Source organism: Carcharhinus amblyrhynchos, chromosome 17 (assembly GCF_965287045.1).
Source record: "Carcharhinus amblyrhynchos chromosome 17, sCarAmb.v2.hapA, whole genome shotgun sequence".
NCBI classification, from domain to species: domain Eukaryota; kingdom Metazoa; phylum Chordata; class Chondrichthyes; order Carcharhiniformes; family Carcharhinidae; genus Carcharhinus; species Carcharhinus amblyrhynchos.
Window position 1 is genome coordinate 53,677,722 of NC_137340.1, and position 23,077 is coordinate 53,700,798.

At 44.5% G+C, this 23,077-nt stretch overlaps 1 protein-coding gene across 1 annotated transcript in view; it reads right to left on the bottom strand.

Moving 5' to 3' along the window:
• The window catches only part of armh3 (armadillo like helical domain containing 3), a 170,020-nt gene that overhangs the window by 23,595 nt on the left and 123,348 nt on the right, over positions 1-23,077 (bottom strand). Inside the window, exon 24 of the mRNA XM_080205969.1 lies at positions 15,706-15,784. Coding sequence (XP_080062095.1) covers positions 15,706-15,784 — 79 coding nt within the window. The remainder of the gene's footprint in view (positions 1-15,705; positions 15,785-23,077) is intronic.

The following is a 23,077-nucleotide window of genomic DNA, read 5'->3' on the forward strand; positions in this document are numbered from 1 at the left end:
TTGCAAAGGCTATGCAGGGAGGTTTAAACTGATTCGGAGGGGGGGTGGGATCGTGAGTAGAGGGGGTGAAAGTGAGGGGGGCATAGTTGGGGAATGCAAGGCACGGCATAGTGGGGGTGGGGCGGAGAAGGGTTTGAAATGCGTATACTTTAATGCGAGGAGTATTCGCAATAAAGTGGATGAACTTGCAGCGTGGATCAGTACCTGGGACTTTGATGTTGTGGCCATTTCTGAGACATGGATAGAGCAGGGTCAGGAATGGTTGTTGCAGGTTCCGGGGTACAAATGCTTTACTCGGAGTAGAGAAGAAGGTAGAAGCGGGGGTGGGGTAGCATTGCTAGTCAAGGACTGTATCACAGTGTCGGAGAAGAAGTTTAATGAGGACTTGTCAGTTGAGGTAGTATGGGCGGAGATTAGAAATAGGAGAGGAGAGGTCACCCTGTTGGGAGTCTTTTATAGACCTCCTAAAAGTTCTAGAGAGGTTGAGGAAAGGATTGCGGAGTCAATCCTGGTTAGGAGTGAAAGTAATAGGGTAATTGTTATGGGGGACTTTAACTTTACGAATATTGATTGGAATTGCTATAGTTCTAGCTCATTAGAGGGGTCAGTGTTTGTACAAAGCGTGCAGGAAGTTTTTTGACTCAGTATGTAGATAGGCCAACTAGAGGTGAGGCTATATTGGATTTGGTGCTGGGAAATGAGCCAGACCAGGTGCTAGACTTGGAAGTTGGTGTGCATTTTGGTGATAGTGACCACAATTCGGTTACGTTCACCTTAGTGATGGGAAGGGATAGGCATGAACCTCGGGTCAGTAGTTTTAGCTGGGGTAAGGGTAATTATGAGGCTATTAGGAGTGAATTAGGAAGCATAGATTGGACTAGGAGATTACAGGGACTGGGAACGTCCGAAATGTGGAGTTTCTTCAAGGAGCAGCTACTGCGAGTCCTTGATAGGTATGTCCCTGTCAGGCATGGAGGAATTGGTAGATCTAGGGAACCGTGGTGCACTAAAAGAGTTGAGTCGATGGTTAAAAAGAAAAAGGAGGCTTATGTTCGGATGAGATTTGAGGGCTCAGGTAGTGCACTAGAAAGCTTTAGAATGGCTAGGAGGGAGTTGAAGAGGGAGTTAAGAAGGGCTAAAAGAGGACATGAGAAGACTTTGGCTGATAGGATTAAGGAGAATCCTAAGGTGTTCTATAGGTATGTCAGGAACAGAAGGTTGGTCAGGGCAAGATTAGGGCCAGTTACAGACAGCAGAGGGAAGTTGTGTGTGGAACCGGAGGAGATTGGAGAAGCATTGAACCAATATTTCTCTTCGGTGTTCACGCAGGGGGACATGAATATAGCTGAGGAGGACGCTGGGTTGCAGGGGTGTAAAATAGACAGTATTACGGTTGATAAGGGGGATGTGCTGGATATTCTTGAGGGGCTGAAAATAGATAAGTCCCCTGGTCCGGATGGGATCTACCCTAGGATTCTCTGGGAGGCTAGAGAGGTGATTGCAGAGCCTCTGGCTCTGATCTTCAGGTCGTCATTGGTCTCTGGTGTAGTCCCGGAGGATTGGAGGATAGCGAATGTTGTCCCACTGTTTAAGAAGGGGAACAGAGACTTTGCCGGGAATTATAGACCGGTGAGTCTTACTTCTGTTGTGGGCAAGGTTTTAGAAAAAATTATTAGGGATAATGAATTTTTTTGTCTCCACAGGCATTTAAGTCCAGCAAGGGGCATGCATGCGGCAGGTTGTAGTGGGCTGCTCTTGGACATTGCTTCGGGAGTTGCCTATTGCTTCATGTCATTAGTGTGCTTAAACTGGACCATCTCGAGGGCAACATGACAGCTCAGAGACTATCTCTGTTACTGTGCGGACACATGGATTTGGGCCTGTGTCTGTGGGAGTTTGCACGTTCTCCCCATGGTTGCGTGGATTTCCTCCGGGTACTCCGGTTTCCTCCCACATCCCCAAAGATGTGCTTTTAGGCTGATTGATTGGGTACTAAATTGTCCCTAAATTGGACCTCCCTGATCCTCACACATTAGGCGTAGACTAAAATCATGAATAGGTCACTGAGACAATGGGACGGCGGCGCGGGCTCGTTGGGCCGAAGGGCCTGTTTCCCGTGCTGTGTTGTTCTTTGTTCTCTTTGTTCTTTGGATAGGATTTATAGTTATTTGGAGTGTAATGAATTGATTAGAAATAGTCAGCATGGTTTTGTAGCGGGTAGGTCGTGCCTTACTAACCTTATTGAGTTTTTTGAGAAGGTGACCAAAGAGGTGGATGGGGGCAAGGCAGTTGACGTGGTATATATGGATTTTAGTAAGGCGTTCGATAAGGTTCACCATGGTAGGCTTCTGCAGAAAATGCAGATGTATGGGATTGTGGGTAATCTAAGAAGTTGGATCAGGAATTGGCTATCAGATAGGAGACAGAGGGTGGTGGTTGATGGTAAATATTCATCATGGAGTTCGGTTACGAGTGGTGTGCCTCAGGGATCTGTTTTGGGGCCACTGTTGTTTGTAATCTTTATTAATGATCTGGATGAGGGTATAGTTGGGTGGATTAGTAAATTTGCTGATGACACCAAAGTCGGAGGTGTGGTAGATTGTGAGGAAGGGTGTCATAGTCTGCAGGGAGACTTAGATAGGTTGCAGAGCTGGGCCGAGAGGTGGCGGATGGAATTTAATGCGGAGAAGTGTGAGGTAATTCACTTTGGTAGGAGCAACAGATGTGTCGAGTATAGGGCTAACGGGAGGACTTTGAATAGTGTGGATGAACAGAGGGATCTAGGTGTATGTGTACATAGATCCCTGAAAGTTGGGAATCAAGTAGATAAGGTTGTTAAGAAGGCGTACGGTGTCTTGGCGTTTATTGGTAGGGGGATTGAATTTAGGAGTCGCAGCGTCATGTTGCAACTGTACACTACTCTGGTGCGGCCGCACTTGGAGTACTGTGTGCAGTTCTGGTCCCCACATTACAAGAAGGATGTGGAGGCTTTGGAGAGGGTGCAGAGGAGGTTTACTAGGATGTTGCCTGGTATGGTGGGGAGGTCCTATGAGGAGAGACTGAGGGATTTAGGGTTGTTTTCGTTGGAAAGAAGGCGGCTAAGAGGGGATCTTATTGAAACATATAAGATGATTAGAGGTTTAGATAGGGTGGATAGTGATAGCCTTTTTCCTCGGATGGAGAAAGCTAGCACGAAGGGGCATGGCTTTAAATTAAGGGGGGGTAGCTACAGGACAGATGTCAGGGGTAGGTTCTTTACCCAGCGGGTGGTGAGGGATTGGAATGCCCTGCCTGCTGCAGTTGTAAATGCGCCTAGTTTGGGGGCGTTTAAGAGATCTATGGATAGGTTTATGGACGAAAAGGGATTGGTATAGGCTAGTGGGTCATTGTTTTTGTAACTGGTCGGCGCAACATCGTGGGCCGAAGGGCCTGTTCTGCGCTGTAATGTTCTATGTTCTATGTTTTATCACCTTGAATATCTCAATTTGATCTCCCTTCATTCTTCTAAATTCCAGAGACTATAGGCCTAAACTGTTCAATCTCTCTTCATACAACAAATACCTCATCTCTGGAATCAATTTAGTGAACCTCCTCTGAACTGCCTCCGATGCCACAACGTCATAGCCCAAAAACAGGGACCGAAACAGAGCACAATACTCCAGGTGCAGTTTCACCAATGCCTTGTATTGTTGCAACAATACTTCCTTACCTTTATATTCTATTCCTTTAGCTATAAATGGCAACATTCCATTCACTTTCTTTATTACCTGCTGTACCTGCATGCTAGTTTTCTGTGACTCATGAATGAAGACACCCCAATCCCTCTGCACCAGAGCACCCTGAAGTCTCTCCCCATTTAAATAAGTTGTGTTCCCATATTTGCAACCAAAATACATGACCTCACACTTATCCATGTTAAACTTCATCTGCCACATTTTGGCCCATTCTCCTAACCTATCTATATCCATTTGTAAGGTTCTTATTTTCTCATTGCAGCTTACTGTCCTGTCTTTTTCTGCCATCTGCAAATTTGGCTACAGAACCTTCTATCCCTGTATCCAAGTCATTAATATCGTTTGTAAATAGCTGGGGAACAAGGACTGAACCCTGTCGCACCCCACTAATTATTTCTTGCCATCCAGAAAAAAACCTATATCCTAATTTTCTGTCTTCTGTCCATCAGCCAGTCACCTATCCAAGCTAATAAATTTGCTTGTGATTTAAGAACATGGGCATATATTTCCCATGTGATCTAAACTTGTGAATTAACCTTTTGTACATCACCTTATTAAATGCCTTCTGGAAGTCCAGATATACTACATCTACAGGATTCCCATTATCTACTTTGCTTGTTACATCCTCAAAGAACTCTAGCAAGTTAGTCAAACGTGATTTGCCTTTCATAAAACCATGCTGACTCTGATGGATAGTGTTCTGACTTTCTAAATGTCCTGATATTGCTTCCTTGATGATTGATTCTAACACATTCCCTACAACAGATGGTAAACTAACTGGTCTGTAATTTCCCACATTTTGCCTCCCTCCCTTTTTAAATAAGGACGTTACATTAGCATTTTTTCAATCCATTGGAACCTTTCCTGTGTCTAGGTAATTTTGAAATATTATAACCCATGGATCCACTGTTTCCACCGCCACTTCCTTTAATACCCTAGGCTGCATGCCATCAGGCCCGGGGGACTTGTCTGCCCTCAATCCCAATAGTTTGTGAGTACCTTTTCCCAATTGATGCTGATTGTTTTAAGTTCTACTCTTTCTATTACCTCTGACACGCCCAATCCTATAGGAATGGTACTGGTGTTCTCCACTGTGAAAACTGAGGCTAAGTATTGATTTGGCATCTCTGCCATTTCAGTGTTACCCACAATCAACTCTCCGGTTTCAAGGCAAGGTTCCCAGGGACCAACGTTCACCATAACAACTCTCTTCCCTTTTATATGCCCATAGGAGCTTTTGCTATCCTTCTTGATATTTTGCGCTAGTTTCCTTTTGTAATTTACTACTTTATTACTCTTTATTACTTTTTTGATATCTCTTTGTTTGAAAGTTTCCCAATCTTCCAGCCTGCCATATGTTCTTTGCAATTTGCAATATGGTATGGTCTTTATATTGTCCTCGATCTCCTCAGATACTTTTTCAATCCCCTTACCATCTTTCTTCCTCACTGGGATATATTTTAATTGTGAGGACTTGAGTATCTCCTTAAACAACTGTCACTGCTCATCTGTTTCCTACCTTTTAGCTTTCCTGTCCTCATGCCTATGTAATTTCCTTTGTTTAATGTCAGAACGCTAGTGTGGGACTCTACTTTCTCATCCCCAAACTGAATTTTCAATTCTATCATTCTATGGTCACTACTCCCTAGAGGATCTTTTACTAGGAGGTCATCAGTTAATCCCTCCTCATTTCACAATACCAAATCCAGCCATAATCCTTGACTCCTTTGTCTACCAAAAATCCAATTCACCCTTGAATAAACTTAATGGCCCAGCCTCCACTGCTTTCTGGGGAAGATAATTCTCAGAGCAACAATCCTTTTGAGAAAATAAAATTCTCATTTCCACTCTAATAGGGAGACCATTTATTCTTAAATTATTTCCCTTAGTTAAATCAGTTCCTCTCCTACCCTGTTAGAATTTTATAAATTTCTACGAGATCTCCTCTCATTCTTCTAAACTTCAGTGAATATAATCCTAACAAATTCAGTATCTCCTCATCTGACAGACCTGTCATCCCAGGAATCAGCACAGTAAATCTTGACTGCACTCCCTCTATAGCAAGGATATCCTTCCCCAGATAAGGACACCAAAACTGCACATAATACCTCAGCTGTGGTCTTATATAATTGCAGCAAAACATTCCTAACCCTGTACTCAAATCCTCTTGCTATTGAGGCCCACATACCATTTGCCGCCTTTACTGCCTGCTGTACCTAAATGCTTACTTTCAGCGACTGATGCACGAGGACACCAAGGTCTCATTGAGTATCCAACTCTTTCAATTCACACCCATTCGAAAAATAATTCTGTCTTCCTATTACTGGTACCTAAGTGGACAACCTCACATTTATCCACATTATTCTGCATACAGATGCCCACACACTCAGCACGTCCAAATCTCATTAAAGCATCTCTGCATCCTCCTCACAGCTCACCCTCCCACCCAACTTTGTATCATCTGCGAAGTTGGAGATATACATTCATTTCCCTCTTCCAAATCATTAATATATAATCTGAACAGTTGGGATCCTAGCATAGATCACTGCGGAACCCCACTAGTCACTGACTGCCAATCAGAAAAAGACCCATTTACGCCAACCCCTTGCCTCCTATCTGCTAACCAGCTTTTTGTCCATCTCAAGACATTACCTGCAATCCCATGTGCTTTAACTTTACACAGTAGTCTTGGTTTGAGAGACTTTGTCGAAAGCCTTCTGAAAGTCTAAATAAACCACATCCACTGGTTCTCCTTGATCAACTCTACTAGTTACACCCTTAAAGAATTCCAATAGATTCCTCAAGTATGATTTCCCTTTTGTAAATCCATGCTGACTTTGTCTGATTGTCCCACTGCCTTCCAAATGCTGAGTTATGAAATCCTTGTTAATGGACTCCAGCAACTGTCCAAGTACCAATGTCAGGCTCACTGTCTATAGTTTCTCTCTACCTCCCTTTCTGAATAGTGGACTTACATTAGCTACCCTCCAATTCATAGGGATTATTCCAGAGTCCAAAGAACTTTGGAAAATAACTACTAATGGATCTACTATTTCCATGGTTACTTCCTTAAGTATTCTGCGACGAAGATTATCAGGACCTGGAGATTTATCCACCTTCAATCTCATCAATTTCCCTAAACCATTCTCTACGAATGCTGACTTCCTTCAGCTCCTCACTAAAACTTGTTTCTCTCAGAACTTCTAGTACATTATTCATGTCTTCCTTTGTGAAGACTGAAGGAAAGTACAAATTTAATTCCTCAGCTATTTCTTTATTCCCTGTTATGAATTCTCCCGTTTCTGACTGTAAGGGGCCTACATTAGCTTTTGCTAATCTTTTTCTCTTTACATACCTATAGAAACTTTTAACGTCAGGTTTTTATGTTCCCCGCTGTCTTACTTCCAAATTCTATTTTTCCCTTCTTAATCAATCCTTTAGTCCTCCTTTGCTGAATTTTAATCTGCTCCCAATCCTCAGGCCTCTTGCTTTTCTTGCCAATTTTTCTGCTTCTTCCTTAAATCTGATACTATCTCTAACTTCCCTGGTAAGCCATGGTTTGCCCAAAAACCCCTTACCACTCTTATGCCAAACAGGAATAAACAACTTCCGGAGTTTACCAATTTGTTCCTTAAATGCCTGCTATTGCCTGTTTGCTGTCTTTCAGTAATATCTCCTAGTCCGTCATGGCGAATGCACAGTTCCCTTTATTGAGATTCAGGACCCTGGTCTCAGAATCAATTACATCATTATTGACCTTGACAAAAATTCTACCCTATAGTGGACATTCATCCCCAAGAGCTCTCTCACAACTAGATTGCCAACTAATCCTCTCTCATCGTACAACACCCAGTCCAAGATGGTCTGTTCCTTTGCTGGTTTCTCAACATATTGCTCCAGAAAACTATCCTGTATGCACTCCAGAAATTCCTCCTCGTTTGTACTGTGACAAATTTGAGTTTCCCATTCTACATGCAGATTAAAGTCACGCATAATTAATCTTAATCCTTTAACACATGCAGCTCATATTTCCTGTCTAACATGTTCCCAATATTACCACTACAGTTTGGTGGTCTGTATACCACCAAATGTTTTTTTGCCCCTTGTTGTTTCTTAACTCAACCCATACAGATTCTACATCATCCATATTAATATCTTTCCTCAATATCACATCAACATTATCGTTCATCAACAATGCAACTCCTCTGACTTTTCCTTTCTGTCTGTCCTTCCTATAAACACTGAATAGCTCTCAATGTTTAGTTCACCTTGAAGCTACATCTCCATAATGCCAACTATATCATACCCCATAACACCCATCTGTGCAAATAATTCATCCATTCTGTTTCGAATACTATTGTTTCGGTCCTAATCTGATTCTGGCCCTTGACTTTGCTGCCTATCACTTTCCCTCTTCTCCTTACTGTCTTTTCCTTTTGTTCTTAGTTCCTCCTACTCCGAATCCTTGCAAAGGTTCCCACCCCCCTGCCATATCCCTGATCATTCTGGCATGTACCCTCCCCAAGGACATCAGTCCCAGTCCTACCCATCCACTTTACACAGATCCCAATTCCCCCAGAACCGCTGCTGATGTCCTAGGAATCTGAAATCCTCCCCCTTTTCAGCCAAGTATTCATCCTATTCCAAACAATATCGAAACTGTACACAATATTCCAGATGTGATCTCACCACGGCCCTGTACAACTGCAGTAAAACTCCCCAAATTTTATATTCCATCCCCCTTGCAATGAGCACCAAAGTTCTACTTACCTTCCTAATCACTTGTTTTTAAATTTACCCTATAGTCACTCATAATCCTCCAATGGACTCTCTTTTCCAGTCCTAGCAATGTATTAGTAGCTAAGTGGATCATGAAAAACTGGATCCTTGCCCTCCCACTCCAAGGTCCTCTCCACTCCTGAGCAGACATTCACACCCTGGCATCAGGCAGACAACACAGTCCCCTGGACTCTCATTCTTGACCGCAGTCAACAATGTCTCCATGACTATACTGGCCCCTGTTACCACAACATTCTTATTTACTCCCCTCCACTTGAATGGCGTCCTGTATAAGAACATAAGAACTAGGAGCAGGAGTAGGCCATCTGGCCCCTCGAGCCTGCTCCGCCATTCAATAAGATCATGGCTGGTCTTTTCATGGACTCAGCTCCCCTCATCCACCCGCTCACCATAACCCTTAATTCCTTTACTGTTCACAAATTTATCTATGATGCAGCCATGGCCAATTTGCTCATCGGCTTTGCAAGCCCCTGCTCACCTCCTCACCAGCTGCAAGAACCTGAAACCTCTTCAAAATCTGCCAGGGGTTTTCAGAGCTTACAGTTAGGCTCGTTTACTTTCTCAGTGATCTCATCCCCATCCTGCTGCTTGTCCTGCACCACTGACTGTCAATCTGCCTCTAGCGTTTCCCAATAAAACAAAATCTAATGCAGGGTAGGAGGTGGTTCTGCCCAGCTACAGCAGCCGCTGCTGCTCTGTCTACGTTAACACACTGGAGTCAGGCTGATTGTTTTTTTAAGAGTGTAACACTGCTGTCACAGCCAAGACCTTGTGGGTCAAGCCGCTGCTGGAGAGACCTGTTTCCATGGCTACACAGCCTTATATTTAAAGAGGTTAAAAAGTAAAGCACCCGTGATAAAAATCTGATCCTGAGATTGAAAGCACAGCCAGTCTTGGATACACAACAACATCACCCACCCATGTCCAGCAGTCCTGCGGGTAGAGGAGGAAACAGGAAATGCAAAAGGTTTCAAAAACAGATAAACGTAAAGAGAGAGAACGGGCTATGCAGAATCACAGCTGCATATTGTACGCAGAATCCATTCTTCACTATCGATCTGACCAAGGTGTTTAAACTGATTAAAGGTTTAGAAGGTTTATAAAGAGAGAAACCATCTCCTTTGGTGGGGAGTCCAGAACAAAGAGGAATAATCCTAAAATTAAACAGTCTCTGGGTAGCACACAACTTAAATACTGCTGAGAACAGAGGCAGCCTGCCAAAGCTTTTTGTCTTAATTTCATCACTCTCAAAAGTAGAGCTGTGTTGTTCTGGGGTGATGTCAGGGAAAAAAAAGGTGGTGGAAATCTGGAATCTCTCCCAGATGAGGCTGGGGTCAATTAAAACTGAGATTATTTATACCCTTATCCAAGGGGTTAAGGAAGCAGAGAGACTAGATTTTAATTTGAATTTAATGGTGGAATGGGCTGTTGTGTGACTTGATCTCGTCTTCCAAACCGACATTTTTCTCTGTGAATTCTCACCATCGTTGGATCAGTGTAATCACTGGCCATTGATGAAGGCTGAGTCATCAGAGGCAAGCAACTTCAGACACTGTCCCTTACAGTCAAACAGCAGGGCTGCATCAAGCCCTGAATCAGAAATCTGCAGAGGTAGAATTCTTTTTTTTTGGAAAGGAACACAGCTAGGGAATATTCTGCACAATAGATTCTCTCTATTGCTATTTTTTATTCCTTTTATTGAAGAGCTTGTGCTCCCTTAGCTAAAGTGGTTGCTGTGAGGTTTTCCTGCTGCTGGATACTGCGGCTTTAGGATTTGTTCAATTCCCAATAATGGACAACAAGTACTAAGGCACCTTTCCTTTTTTTTAACCATATATTGTAGCATACAAGTCATCTTGGCAAATAAAATAGTCTCAGTTTACAGACGCCAAAATGCACGTTTAAGTATCACAGCTTGGTATGGCTCCTGCTCTGCCCAAGACCACAAGAAACTACAAAAGGTCGTGAATATAACCCAATCCAACATACAAACCAGCCTCTCATCCATTGACTCTGCCTCCACTTCCCACTGCCTCGGCAAAGCAGCAGCATAATTAAGGACCCCACGCACCCCGGACATTTTCTAGAATCATAGAAACCCTACAGTGCAGAAAGAGGCCATTTGGCCCATCGAGTCTGCACCAACCACAATCCCACCCAGGCCCTACTCCCTCACCCCTATGTATTTACCTGCTAATCCCTCTAAACTACGCATCTCAGGCCACTAAGGGTTAATTTTAGCATGGCCAATCAACTTAATCCGCACATCTTCGGGCTATGGGAGGAAACTGGAGCACCCGGAGGAAACCCATGCAGACACGAGGAGAAAGTGCAAACTCCACACAGACAGCGTGTGCCGGGAATCGAACCCAAGACCCTGGAGCTGTGAAGCAGCAGTGCTAACCACTGTGCTACCGTGCCGCCCTTCTTCCGTCAGGAAAAAGATCCAAAAGTCTGCGGTCACCTACCAACTGACACAAGAACAGCTCCTTACCTCACACTAAGCTGATCTTTCTCTACACCCCCGCTATGACTATAACATTACATTCTGCACTCTCTCCTTTCCTTCTCTATGATCGGTATGCTTTGTCTGTATAGACCACAAGAAACAATACTTTTCACTGTATGCTAATATGTGTGACAATAATAAATCAAATCAAAATCAAAGATGCTGCCACCTTTATTTTTCAGTTAATGAATCCACATTTAGGCCTATATTCTCATTGAGGAGTTGGCCTCAATTCTTCAGCTCAGGGTAACCCTTCATGTTCAGGGTGGTGCATGGAATCAAGCAAACAATACAAGTCTTGCTGCCAGGAAGATGCACGGGAATTTAAGACATGCCCACAGTGACTGACAATTTCTTTCACATTTCAAAATGGTGGGCACCAACCACTGGAATTCACATCTTATACTCTGCATATATTCCTGTCTTGGAAGGATTTTTTGAAGCTTCAAACAACATCTTAGACATTGCCATCTTCGGGAATCAGGAGCCAAGGAGGTGTTATTTCAGTCGGTGCACTTTCCAAATTCTTAGCTCACATTGAAACAATTTAAATATTTTTGCGTCTCCACAAATGCCTCTTGGGGTAAATGCACATTGGTCAGATACACCCGTCCAAATTGGGACAGAGTGGAGGTAAGACAGCTGAAAAAATGGTGATAGCAGCCTAAGTGCCGCTCTGCTTCCTCTGTTCATTATTCTAATGATTTTCCCGATGGGGAGGAGGTAAAGTCATTTTGGTAATTGGGCTGTTTAACGTCCTTTGGGAGCTCGTTAAAAATTCACCTTCTGGCACCCAATATTTTCATGGAGGTGGGTGACTATTAGAGTTCTCTGAAGCTGGCTAGCTGTAACCCAGTGGCACGAAGGGCAGCAGCCCTGAAACTGTTTAATTTTACGCAAAAATAAAGTGAAGGTTTGGCCAAAAACGTCCTGAGCAGAAATAAAACCTTACTAACCAGCCTTCTGCCTGCCCTTTCCCAGGTTCCTGCTCTCCATTTTCCCTGACCACTTTGAACATGAGGATCTTCTGAATTTTTTGTCAACATCATTCACAGGCAGTAGCCGCAGCAATAGCTGCTGATTGGGACCAGAATGTAGCCCATTTCTTAGTGCGCACCATTCTCACTAACTGGGCAGCAGACCATCTCTCGGGCCACTGGCCGAAAATTTCACTTTGCAGCATGCTGGCATCGGGCACAGGCTCGTGCTTGAGAATACAACCTGCTTCCCGATACTTACTTACCTCCAAAGGGAAAATCCAGCCCATGGTGCCAGCCATGTATGATTAATAGGTTGTGGGTTTAATCTCCACATCAGAGCCTTGAGGACAAAAATCCAGGCTGACACTTGTACTTGTACTGTACAATGTTAAGAGATTGTTGAATCGTCAGAGCTGCCAATGGCCTGTCTGCTTATTCAGGTGGTCATAAAAGATCCTATGGCCATTATTTTGCGGTGGCACAGTGGTTAGCACTGCTACCTCACAGCGCCAGGAGACCCAGGTCGATTCCCGACTTGGGTCACTATCTGTGTGGAGTTTGCACATTCTCCCTGTGTCTGCTTGGGTTTCCTCCAGATGCTCTGGTTTCCTCTTACAGTCTCAAAGACGTGCTGGCTAGGTGCATTAGCCATGCTAAGTTCTCCCTCAGTGTACCCAAATAGGCTGGAGTGTGGCAATTAGGGGAATTTCACAGTAACTTCATTGTAGTGTTAATGTTAGCCTACTTGTAACTAATAAATAAACTTTTACTTTTTCAATATTCATCCCTCAACCCACATTGCTAGAACAGGCTCTCTGGTCATAATCCCACTGCTGTTTGTGGGGGTTTACTTTCCTTAAACTAGCTGTTGTACGGGCTAAAAAGCGCTTTTATTGTACAACACTGAGCTCTGCACCCCCGTCCCTGCCGCACTGCCATCAACACAATTCAATATCCTCCCAACACTCAGCAACTTGCCAAGACTCCTTCAGTCAAACCTTCCAAATCAGCAACCTCTATTGCTCAGAAGGTTAAGGTCAAGGTATGGGTGCACCTGCAAGGTGTCCTCCAAGCCAAACACCATCGTGACTTGGGAATATATCACTCCTGGGTCAAAATTCTAGAATTCCGTAACAGCACTGTGAAGGTACCTACACAACATGGACCGCATTGGTTCAAGGTGCCTCACCACACCATTCTCAGGAGGAATTAGAGTCGGGAAACAACAATGCCCAAATCCAAAGAATAACTTTTTAAAAAGTTAAGAATGGCCAATTGGTTGTGGTTCCAGAAGAAAGGACTAATAATCCAGAGAGTCAGGGTATTGATTTGGGGAGCCAGGTTCAAATCCCACCACAGCAGTTGGAGGATTTTTAATTCAAATCAAATCTGGCATTAAAATTTGAATGATGACTATTAAACCATTGTTGATTGTCATAAAAACCCATCGAGTTCACTGATGTCCTTTAGGGAAGGAAATGTGCCGTCCTTATCCAGACCAGCCTACATGTGACTCCAGATCCACAGCAAAGTGGTTGATCCTCAACTGCCCTCAGGAATAAGAACATAAGAACATAAGAAATAGGAGCAGGAGTAGGCCATCTAGCCCTTCGAGCCTGCCCCGCCATTCAATAAGATCATGGCTGATCTGTTGTGGCTCAGTTCCACTTTCCCACCCTCTCCCCATAACCCTTAATCCCCTCTCTTATCAAGAACCCATCAACCCGCTTCTTAAAAATATTTAGCGAGGCAGCCTCCACCACTTCAACGGGCAGAGAATTCCAGAGATTCACCACCCTTTGAGTGAAGGAGTTCCTCCTCAACTCCGTTCTAAACCGCCCCCCCTTTATCTTGAGGCTGTGCCCCCTAGTCCTACTGTCTTTTTTGAGCGGGAAGAGTCTCTCCACCTCTATCCTATCCATCCCATTCATCATCTTATACGTCTCAATGAGATCTCCCCTCATTCTTCTAAACTCTAACGAGTACAAGCCTAGTTTATTCAGCCTCTCCTCATAGCTCAATCCCCTCAACTCCGGTATCAGCCTAGTAAACCTCCTCTGCACTCCCTCCAGGGCCAAAATATCCTTGCGCAGGTGCGGCGCCCAAAACTGCACACAGTACTCCAGCTGCGGCCTCACCAATGCCCTATACAGCTGCAGCAAGACCTCCCTACTTTTATATTCAATCCCCCTCGCTATGAAGGCCAGCATCCCATTCGCCTTCCTGACCACCTGCTGCACCTGCAAGCTGGGTTTTTGCGACTCATGCACAAGGACCCCGAGGTCCCTCTGCACCGTCGCCTGCTGCAGTTTTTCGCCCCGTAAGTAATAGTCCTTCCTACCATTCTTCCTACCAAAGTGGACCACCTCGCACTTGCCAACATTAAATTCCATTTGCCATTTCCTGGCCCATTCGCCCAGCCTATCTAGGTCCTTCTGCAGACTCTCCACACCCTCCACACAATTTGCCGTTCCCCCAATCTTGGTGTCATCAGCAAATTTCGACACCCTGCAATGGGCAATAAATGCTGCCCAGCCAGCGACACCCATGTTCCATGAAGAAATTTTTAAAAGTACAAACACACCCTCAAGGCAGCAAGGAGGCAGAACATTAGGGAAAAGAATTTCTGCATTAAAGTGATCAAGGGATTGCTAGAAAAGTGGAAACATAAAATATTCAACAAAAGAGTTTCAAACACTACAGTGAGGGCATGTTATGTGATAAAGAGCGACATCCCACAAATTTCTACATGAACCCAGTGTACCTTACTGTCTGACATAAAATGTCCCAGAGGCGATCAGCATTGCCAATCCATGCAAGAGCAAATCATTTGCCCTGTTTAACCTTCCCACAGTCAGCGACTGAATCAAGATACAAATGGAAAAAGTTTACATGTTCTCCAGAATATTAGAGATGAAGGGCTCACAATAAACCTCCAACCGTGACTTCCAAAGGGTATGCTGTTAAAACCCACCCTTTGAAACAGCGACTAACTATTTGCCCAGAGATGAAATGAAAGCAGCTTTCCCTTACACAGACATACTTCTGCTTTCCCAGACATCAAAACACACAATGACATAAACATCAACGGCATTAAGCATTTCAATCCCTGCACTTCCCTTTAAACTTCAAATGGGGAAAACATCACCAAGTAGAGAAAGGGATAGAAATAGTATGTAATGTAATATATCTACAGAAGCACACAGTATTGAAGGAGGCTATTCGGCCCGTGTTCGGGAGAAGGGGCAGGGGAATAGAGGATGGTGCAAGAGGAGGGGATTGGTGAATGAGGGGAGGGAGTAGTGGGTAAGGGAGAGGGAGTAGTGGGTAAGGGAGAGGGGGAAGAGCCGGGGGGGGGGGGGGGGAGCAACAGAGGGAGAAGTGCAAAGGGAAAGGAGGGAGGTGTAGAGGGAGAGGGGGAGGAATGAGGAGAGAGAAAGGGAGGAGCAGACAGGGGGAGCGAGGGAGGAGCGAGCGAGGGAGGAGCGAGCTAGGGGAGAGGGGGGAGAGGGAGAGACGAGTAGGTAAGGGAAAGGGAGGAGTAGGCGAAGGGCAGAAGGATCCAAACAGGATATACAAATGGGACAACTGAGGGCTGTTATAACCAAACTGCACTAAACATCAGAGGCATGAAAGCAAACTGGACCAGAAGTACATGTAAAACAAAATCAGCAGCACGTACCTGATCTTCAGAGAGCTGAGAGATGTGATTAACTGCAGCATACGACTCAATTTTGGGGTTAAAATGGTTGATGATAGCTCTGAAACAGAAAACAGCCAGCAGTAAGAAAAACTGTCAATTGTATAAGCACCTTAATTAATATTCAGTCTGCAAAATTTGTTTTATATTAGTTCACAATTGTGGTGATATTTAAAAAATTATCAATTGTGATTTCTTTTGCCTTTAAATGATGAAACTGCACACTGTGTAATCTCCAATGCTACTGTGTGCAGGAACTCATAAGATGATTCATATAATGCGACTCCTTGCACTTTAATCAAAAACAGGAGGAAAATAACATCTACCACACTGTTACAAGGTTCCCTCATCAATCATCACTTTGACATTATAATGACTACATTTCAGAAGTACTTAATTAGCTGTGAAGACTGCCGAGTGAGAGTTCTTTTCTATTCATTCATGTGATGTGGGTATTGCTGGCCCACCCTAATTACCCTTGAACTGAGTGACCTGCTTGGCCATTTCAGAGGGCAGTTAAGAGTCAACCACATTGCTGTGGATCACATGTAGGCCGGACCAGGTAAGGATGGTAGATTTCCTTCCTTAAACGAGATTAGTGAACTAGATGGATTTTTACAATGACTAACATTGGTTTCATGGTCACCTTTAGACTTTTAATTCCGGTTTTTACATAAGAACATAAGAAATAGGAGCAGGAGTAGGCCATCTAGCCCTTCGAGCCTGCCCCGCCATTCAATAAGATCATGGCTGATCTGTCGCTGCTCAGTTCCACTTTCCCGCCCTCTCCCCATAACCCTTAATCCCCTCTCTTATCAAAAACCCATCAACCCGCGTCTTAAAAATATTTAGCGAGGCAGCCTCCACCACTTCAACGGGCAGAGAATTCCAGAGATTCACCACCCTTTGAGTGAAGAAGTTCCTCCTCAACTCCGTTCTAAACCGCCCCCCCTTTATCTTGAGGCTGTGCCCCCTAGTCCTCTGTCTTTTTTGAGCGGGAAGAGTCTCTCCACCTCTATCCTATCCATCCCATTCATCATCTTATACGTCTCAATGAGATCTCCCCTCATTCTTCTAAACTCTAACGAGTACAAGCCCAGTTTATTCAGCCTCTCCTCATAGCTCAACCCCCTCAACTCCGGTATCAGCCTAGTAAGCCTCCTCTGCACTCCCTCCAAGGCCAAAATATCTTTGCGCAGGTGCGGCGCCCAAAGCTGCACACAGTACTCCAGCTGCGGCCTCACCAATGCCCTATACAGCTGCAGCAAGACCTCCCTACTTTTATATTCAATCCCCCTCGCTATGAAGGCCAGCATCCCATTCGCCTTCCTGACCACCTGCTGCACCTGCAAGCTGGGTTTTTGCGACTCATGCACAAGGACCCCGAGGTCCCTCTGCACCGTCGCCTGCTGCAGTTTTTTGCCACGTAAGTAATAGTCCTTCCTACCATTATTCCTACCAAAGTGGACCACCTCACACTTGCCAACATTAAATTCCATTTGCCATTTCCTGGCCCATTCGCCCAGCCTATCTAGATCCTTCTGCAGACTCTCCACACCCTCCGCACAATTTGCCGTTCCCCCAATCTTGGTGTCATCAGCAAATTTCGACACCCTACACTCGGTTCCCTCCTCCAGATCATCTATATAAATGGTAAAAAGCTGAGGCCCCAGCACCGACCCCTGGGGCACTCCACTAGTCACCATCCGCCAATCCGAATTGCACCCGTTGACCCCCACTCTCTGCCTCCTATTTGACGACCAATGCTCTATCCACGCTAACACCCTACCCCCAACTCCATGTCCCTCGACCTTCTGCAATAACCTCTTGTGAGGTACTTTGTCAAACGCCTTCTGAAAATCCAGAAAAACCACATCCACCGGCTCTCCTCTATCCACCGCCCTAGACACATCCTCATAGAATTCCAGTAAATTTGTCAGACACGACTTCCCTTTAATGAAACCGTGCTGCGTCTGCTCTATCAAGCAGTTCCCTTCAAGATGCCTCGCAGTTTCCTCCTTAATGACAGATTCTAACATTTTACCTACCACAGACGTTAAACTAACCGGCCTATAATTCCCCGCCTTTTGCCTGGCACCCTTCTTAAACAACGGCGTAACATTAGCCGTTTTCCAATCATCCGGCACTTCCCCGGAATCCAGCGACGTCTGGAAAATAACCACCAAGGCATCCACTATCACCTCCGCCATTTCTTTCAGAACCCTCGGATGCATTCCATCCGGTCCTGGGGACTTGTCCACAATCAGCCCCTCCAGTCTGTCGAGCACCGCCTCTCTAGTAACAGTAATGTCATTAAGACCCTCCAGTCCTACCACCTTTCCATCACTAACACCCGGCAAATTATTCACGTCCTCCTCCGTGAAGACAGAAACAAAAAAGTTATTCAATACCTTAGCCATATCCCCATCCCCTACCACTAGGTCCCCTTTCTCATCCTCTAAAGGACCAACGTTCACCCTAGCCAGCCTCTTCCTTTTTATATATTTATAAAAACTCTTGCTATCCTTTTTTATATTAAGCGCTAGCCCAGCTTCATAGTTTCTCCTACCTTTCTTTATCAACTTCTTTGTCAATCTTTGTTGACATTTAAACCTTTCCCAATCCTCTTCTCGCCCACTACTCTTAGCTACTCTAAATTCCTCCGCTTTTAATTTAACACTTTCCTTCAATTCAAATTCCACCACATGCTGTGGTGGGATCTGACCCTGGATCTCCAAAGCATTACCCTGGGTCTCTATATTGGTAATCTAGTGACAAATATCACTACACACACCACTGGCACCCCCAAAGCGTGCTGAGGAGAAAAGGGACTTTTTTTTTACAATTCATCCCTAATTGCTCTTGTTCAGAGGGTACTTTGGAGTCAACCATATTGCTTTGAGTCTGGAGCTGGTGATGACAGATTTTCTTCCCTAAAAGACATTAGTGAACTGGATGGATTTTTTCTTTACAACAATGGATTCTGACTTGGGAGAAAGAGCGTATTAACCACTAACCCACAGGTGACATGAACATGGAACCAAATCAGAAACAGAGGAAGAGTGTATACTCCTCAGGGTAATCTCTGTGTAGGTCCCTCCATTCCCTCACACACTAGTGTTAAAGCCTCAATTTCAAATCCAAATCAAGACTTAAAACACAAGTATATTTGGTAAGTTGGATATGTTCATTTGGGTTTTGAAGATCAAAGATCAGGACTGCCTCATCATTGGTTTTCAAGCTCATTAATTAACCCTTTCCTCTCACAAATGTACAGCCCAACTATCAATTATGTCTTGCACACACGTATCGCACTGTGAATCACTATGGCTGCACATTTTCACAGAGGTGCTCCTGTTCTGCCAGCATAACTTCAATGCCATGCATTAGGTAGAAGAGTTGTGTGCGCTGCAATGCTGCCATGCTAAACCATGGCAACCAGCTTGCCTGTCACATGGAGCACTGTGATGGGAACACAAGCTGGAAAGATCCCTCCCATGACACACACTCACGCTTGTGAGCTACGCTGCTGCATGGTCTGCCTGCTGTGCATGTTTTCTTAGCTGAAAGACTCAGCGCCAGATGGGTACATTAAAACTAGATCTATTTATGAAGGAGAGATGAATTTGTCACAAGAGACAGCAGGACATGAAGCTGGTAACTCGCCGAGCAGATAAAACAGCAGGATTCAGCCACAAAGTCATGGATTCAAAGACAAAACAAATGTGGCCTAGATAATTACAGGATGTTGAGCAAGATGGCTTACATCATGTAGTCAGCTATTAACAAAGGACTACCTTGTAGGGTAAATGTTCACTGTGCAGCAGTTGGACGAGAGACCTGATATTATTTATTTATTCACAAGATGTGGGCGTTGCTGGCTATACCACCATGCATTGCCCATCCTTAATTATCCCTTCAGATGGTGGTGGTGAGCTGCCTTCTTGAAATGCTGCGGTCCATATGGTGTAGGTACGCCTGCAGTGCTGTTAGGGAGGGACTACCAGGATTTTGATTCAGCGACAGTGAAGAAACGGCAATGTATTTCCAAGTCAGGATGCTGAGTGACTCGGAGGGGAACTTGCAGGCGGTGGTGGTCTTATACTTGCAGTGAAGTGACGGCAACATTCATAAAGTTGGACTGAAAAGTTACTTTGTGGTTGAAAACAACTGATCCATTATTTCTCAGTTAAGATCCCCCATGCAATGTCCTCCTTCCTCTACATTCAGCTGCTATTGCTGTTCTCTCTGCTGCTGCTTTTCATTCTCCAGCTCCAAAGGCAGCCTTGTCAAGCCACCCATGGGTAAACTCAAACAGTTAGTTCTCTACCAGCACCACACCAGGAAGCACTGTAGGCCACTCGGCATCACCAGCCTGTTCTGAGCTTCAGTGAGATTTGATGCTGCCCCGGAGCCTGGTGTTTCATCATGATGCAGTGCCGCTCACTCCAGCTGCACCGCAGTCTCTACTCCCTGTCCTGCACCATGGTGAAACTGCTGGTCATCTCCATCCAAACTTTTCCAATCTTAGGTTTAAAATAAACTATATTTAGATTTCAAGGTTTGTCCTGAGCACGATCCACAATATTACTCCAAATCCAGAATATTACTCCAAAGGACAGCAAGATTTCTCCCTGGGGTCCACGCCAATATTTATCCCCCAGTCAACATCACAACAACAGATAATCTGATCATAGTCACATTGTTCACCACATTCATAATCATTACAAAAATGCTAGTGAAATACGGATGCTAGTCTGTGATGGCAACACAACCAAAGCAGAAACAGAAGTGAAAATGCTGGAAAATCTCAGCAAGTGTGGCTCTCTGTAAGGAGAGAAAAGAGCTGACTTTCAGAGTCCAGATGATCCTTTGTCAAAGCTTGAAGAAAGGGTCACCTGGAAATGTCAGCTCTGTTCTCTCCTTACAGATGCTGTCAGATCTGCTGAGATTTTCCAGCATTTTCTCTTTTGGTTTCAGATTCCAGCAAGCGCAGCAATTTATTTTTATTTAGAAACAAGAAGTGAATTACTTTTGAAGTAATGTTTTAAAGAAGCGAAACTTGACAACCAATTCTGTGCATAACAAACTACCACAAACAGAGAATGAGAGGCACGATGATGCAGCTTTAATGGTAAAGTCTAGAAACACTCAGCAGAGCCAGCAGCATGTGCTGAGAGAGAAACAGAATTAACATTTCCAGCCAATTATCTTTCAACAGACCTAAAGGCTTAAGGTTTAACGTTTACTTACTAGTGTCACAAGTCGGCTTACATTCACACTGCAGTGAAGTTACTGTGAAAATCCCCTAGTTGCCACACTCCGGCGAAACTGTTTCTCTCCACAGGTGCTGCCTGACCTTCTGAATATTTCTCCCTTCGTTTCAAATTTCTGATTTCCAGCACCCTTCCCCTGTGTCTTTTCCTCGTGTTTCACAGTTTTTGTGTGGAGAGACATGTTAGATGGGACAACAAGAAGAACTTTCCTCCTCTTTAAACTTTATTTATTAGTGTCACAAGTAGGCTTTTTTTTGATTTAATTTGATTTATTATTGTCACATAAATTAGCGTACAGTGAAAAGCATTATTTCTTGTAAGCTATATAGACAAAGCATACCATTCATAGAGAAGGAAAGGAGATAGTGCAGAATGTAATGTTATACCATAGCTAGGGTGTAGAGAAAGATCAATTTAATACAGGGTAGGTCCATTCAAAAGTCTGACAACAGCAGCGAAGAAGCTGTTCTTGAATTGGTTGGTACTTGACCTCAGACTTTTGTATTTTTTTCCCAGCGGAAGAAGATAGAAGAGAAAATGTCCAGAGTGCGTAGGGTCCTTAATTATGCTGGCTGCTTTTCCGAGGCAATGAGAAGTGTAGACAATCAATGGATGGGAAGCTGGTTTGCGTGATGGATTGGGGTACATTCACGACCTTTTCTAATTTCTTGTTATCTTGGGCAGAGCAGGAGCCATTCCAAACTGTGATACAACCAGAAAGAATGCTTTCAGTGGTGCATCTGTAAAAGCTGGTGAGAGTTGGAACTGACATGCCAAATTTCCTCAGTCTTCTGAGGAAGCAGAGGCGTTGGTGGGATTTCATAGCTATAGTGTCAGCACAGGACAACCAGAACAGGCTATTGATGATCTGGACACCTAAAAATTTGAAGCTCTTGACCCTTCCTATTTTGACCCATTGATGTAGATAGGGACATGTTCTCCTCTACGCTTCCCGAATTTGATGATAATCTCCTTCATTTTGTTGACATTCAGGGAGAGATTATTGTTGCCGCACCAGTTCACTAGTACATTTACACTGCAATTACTGTGAAAATCCCTTAGTCGCCACACTCTGGTGCCTGTGCGGGTACACTGAGGGAGAGTTTTGCACAGCCAATGCACCGAACCAGCATGTCTTTCAGACTGCGGGAGGAAACCGGAGCACCTGGAGGAAACCCATGCAGACATGGGGAGAATGTGCAGCCTCTGCAGAGAGCTAACCACTGCGCCGCCTCAACTTCCTTGGCCAGAGCCGCTGGATCCACTTCAGCAGGCAGCCCGGACATGGGTCTGGAACTCTGCCTGTAGCAGTGCAGCTCTCATTGGAGTGGCACCCTAAGTGAGGTCTAGAGTGGGGCTTGAACCCACAATCGTCTGACTCGAAGGGCAGAGAACTTTGAAAGCATAGCTGATGTTTAAGACATGTATTATTTTCCTTTAGTGGATAATTCATTTCCTTCCAATCCTCTCCAATTTCTTCCTTTCAGCCTTGAACATACTGACCCAAAAGGGTAGGAATTCCAATCACCAAAACCTATAAGCATTTGGGTGTTTCTCCTCCACCCAAGGTATTCTGTATGGATAGGACAATGAGAGCACCAACATATGGGGGTTTGTCAGCTGGAACCTCTACCATGTAAGATCTTATATAAACAGAAGAAAGTGGTTATTTCTAGAAAAATCTTCTGTTTTTGTTGACCTCAATCATACCTCTCTCTCTTATTCATATCAAATATCCCACAAACCCATCTTTCTGCAGAAATATATCTAACTTGTGCTTTGGGCCATTAGTTTGCTTCAGCGCATTTCACTGGAAGTGTATCACCCTTGAAGCAAAAGTTTCTGATAAATTTAATTTCTTACTTTTAGCTTCCTATTTTTAACTGGTAACTTTTAGCATACAGTCAGGAAGAGGCCATTCAGCTCCCCAAAAAAATAAGGGCCAGAAAATGGCAATTTATATCTGGTGCTGGGGCAGTGACTGTGTCAGCGGGCAGCGGGGCAGTGACCGTGTCAGCGGGCAGCGGGGCAGTGACCATGTCAGTGGGGGGCAGTGACGGTGTCAGCGGGCAGCGGGG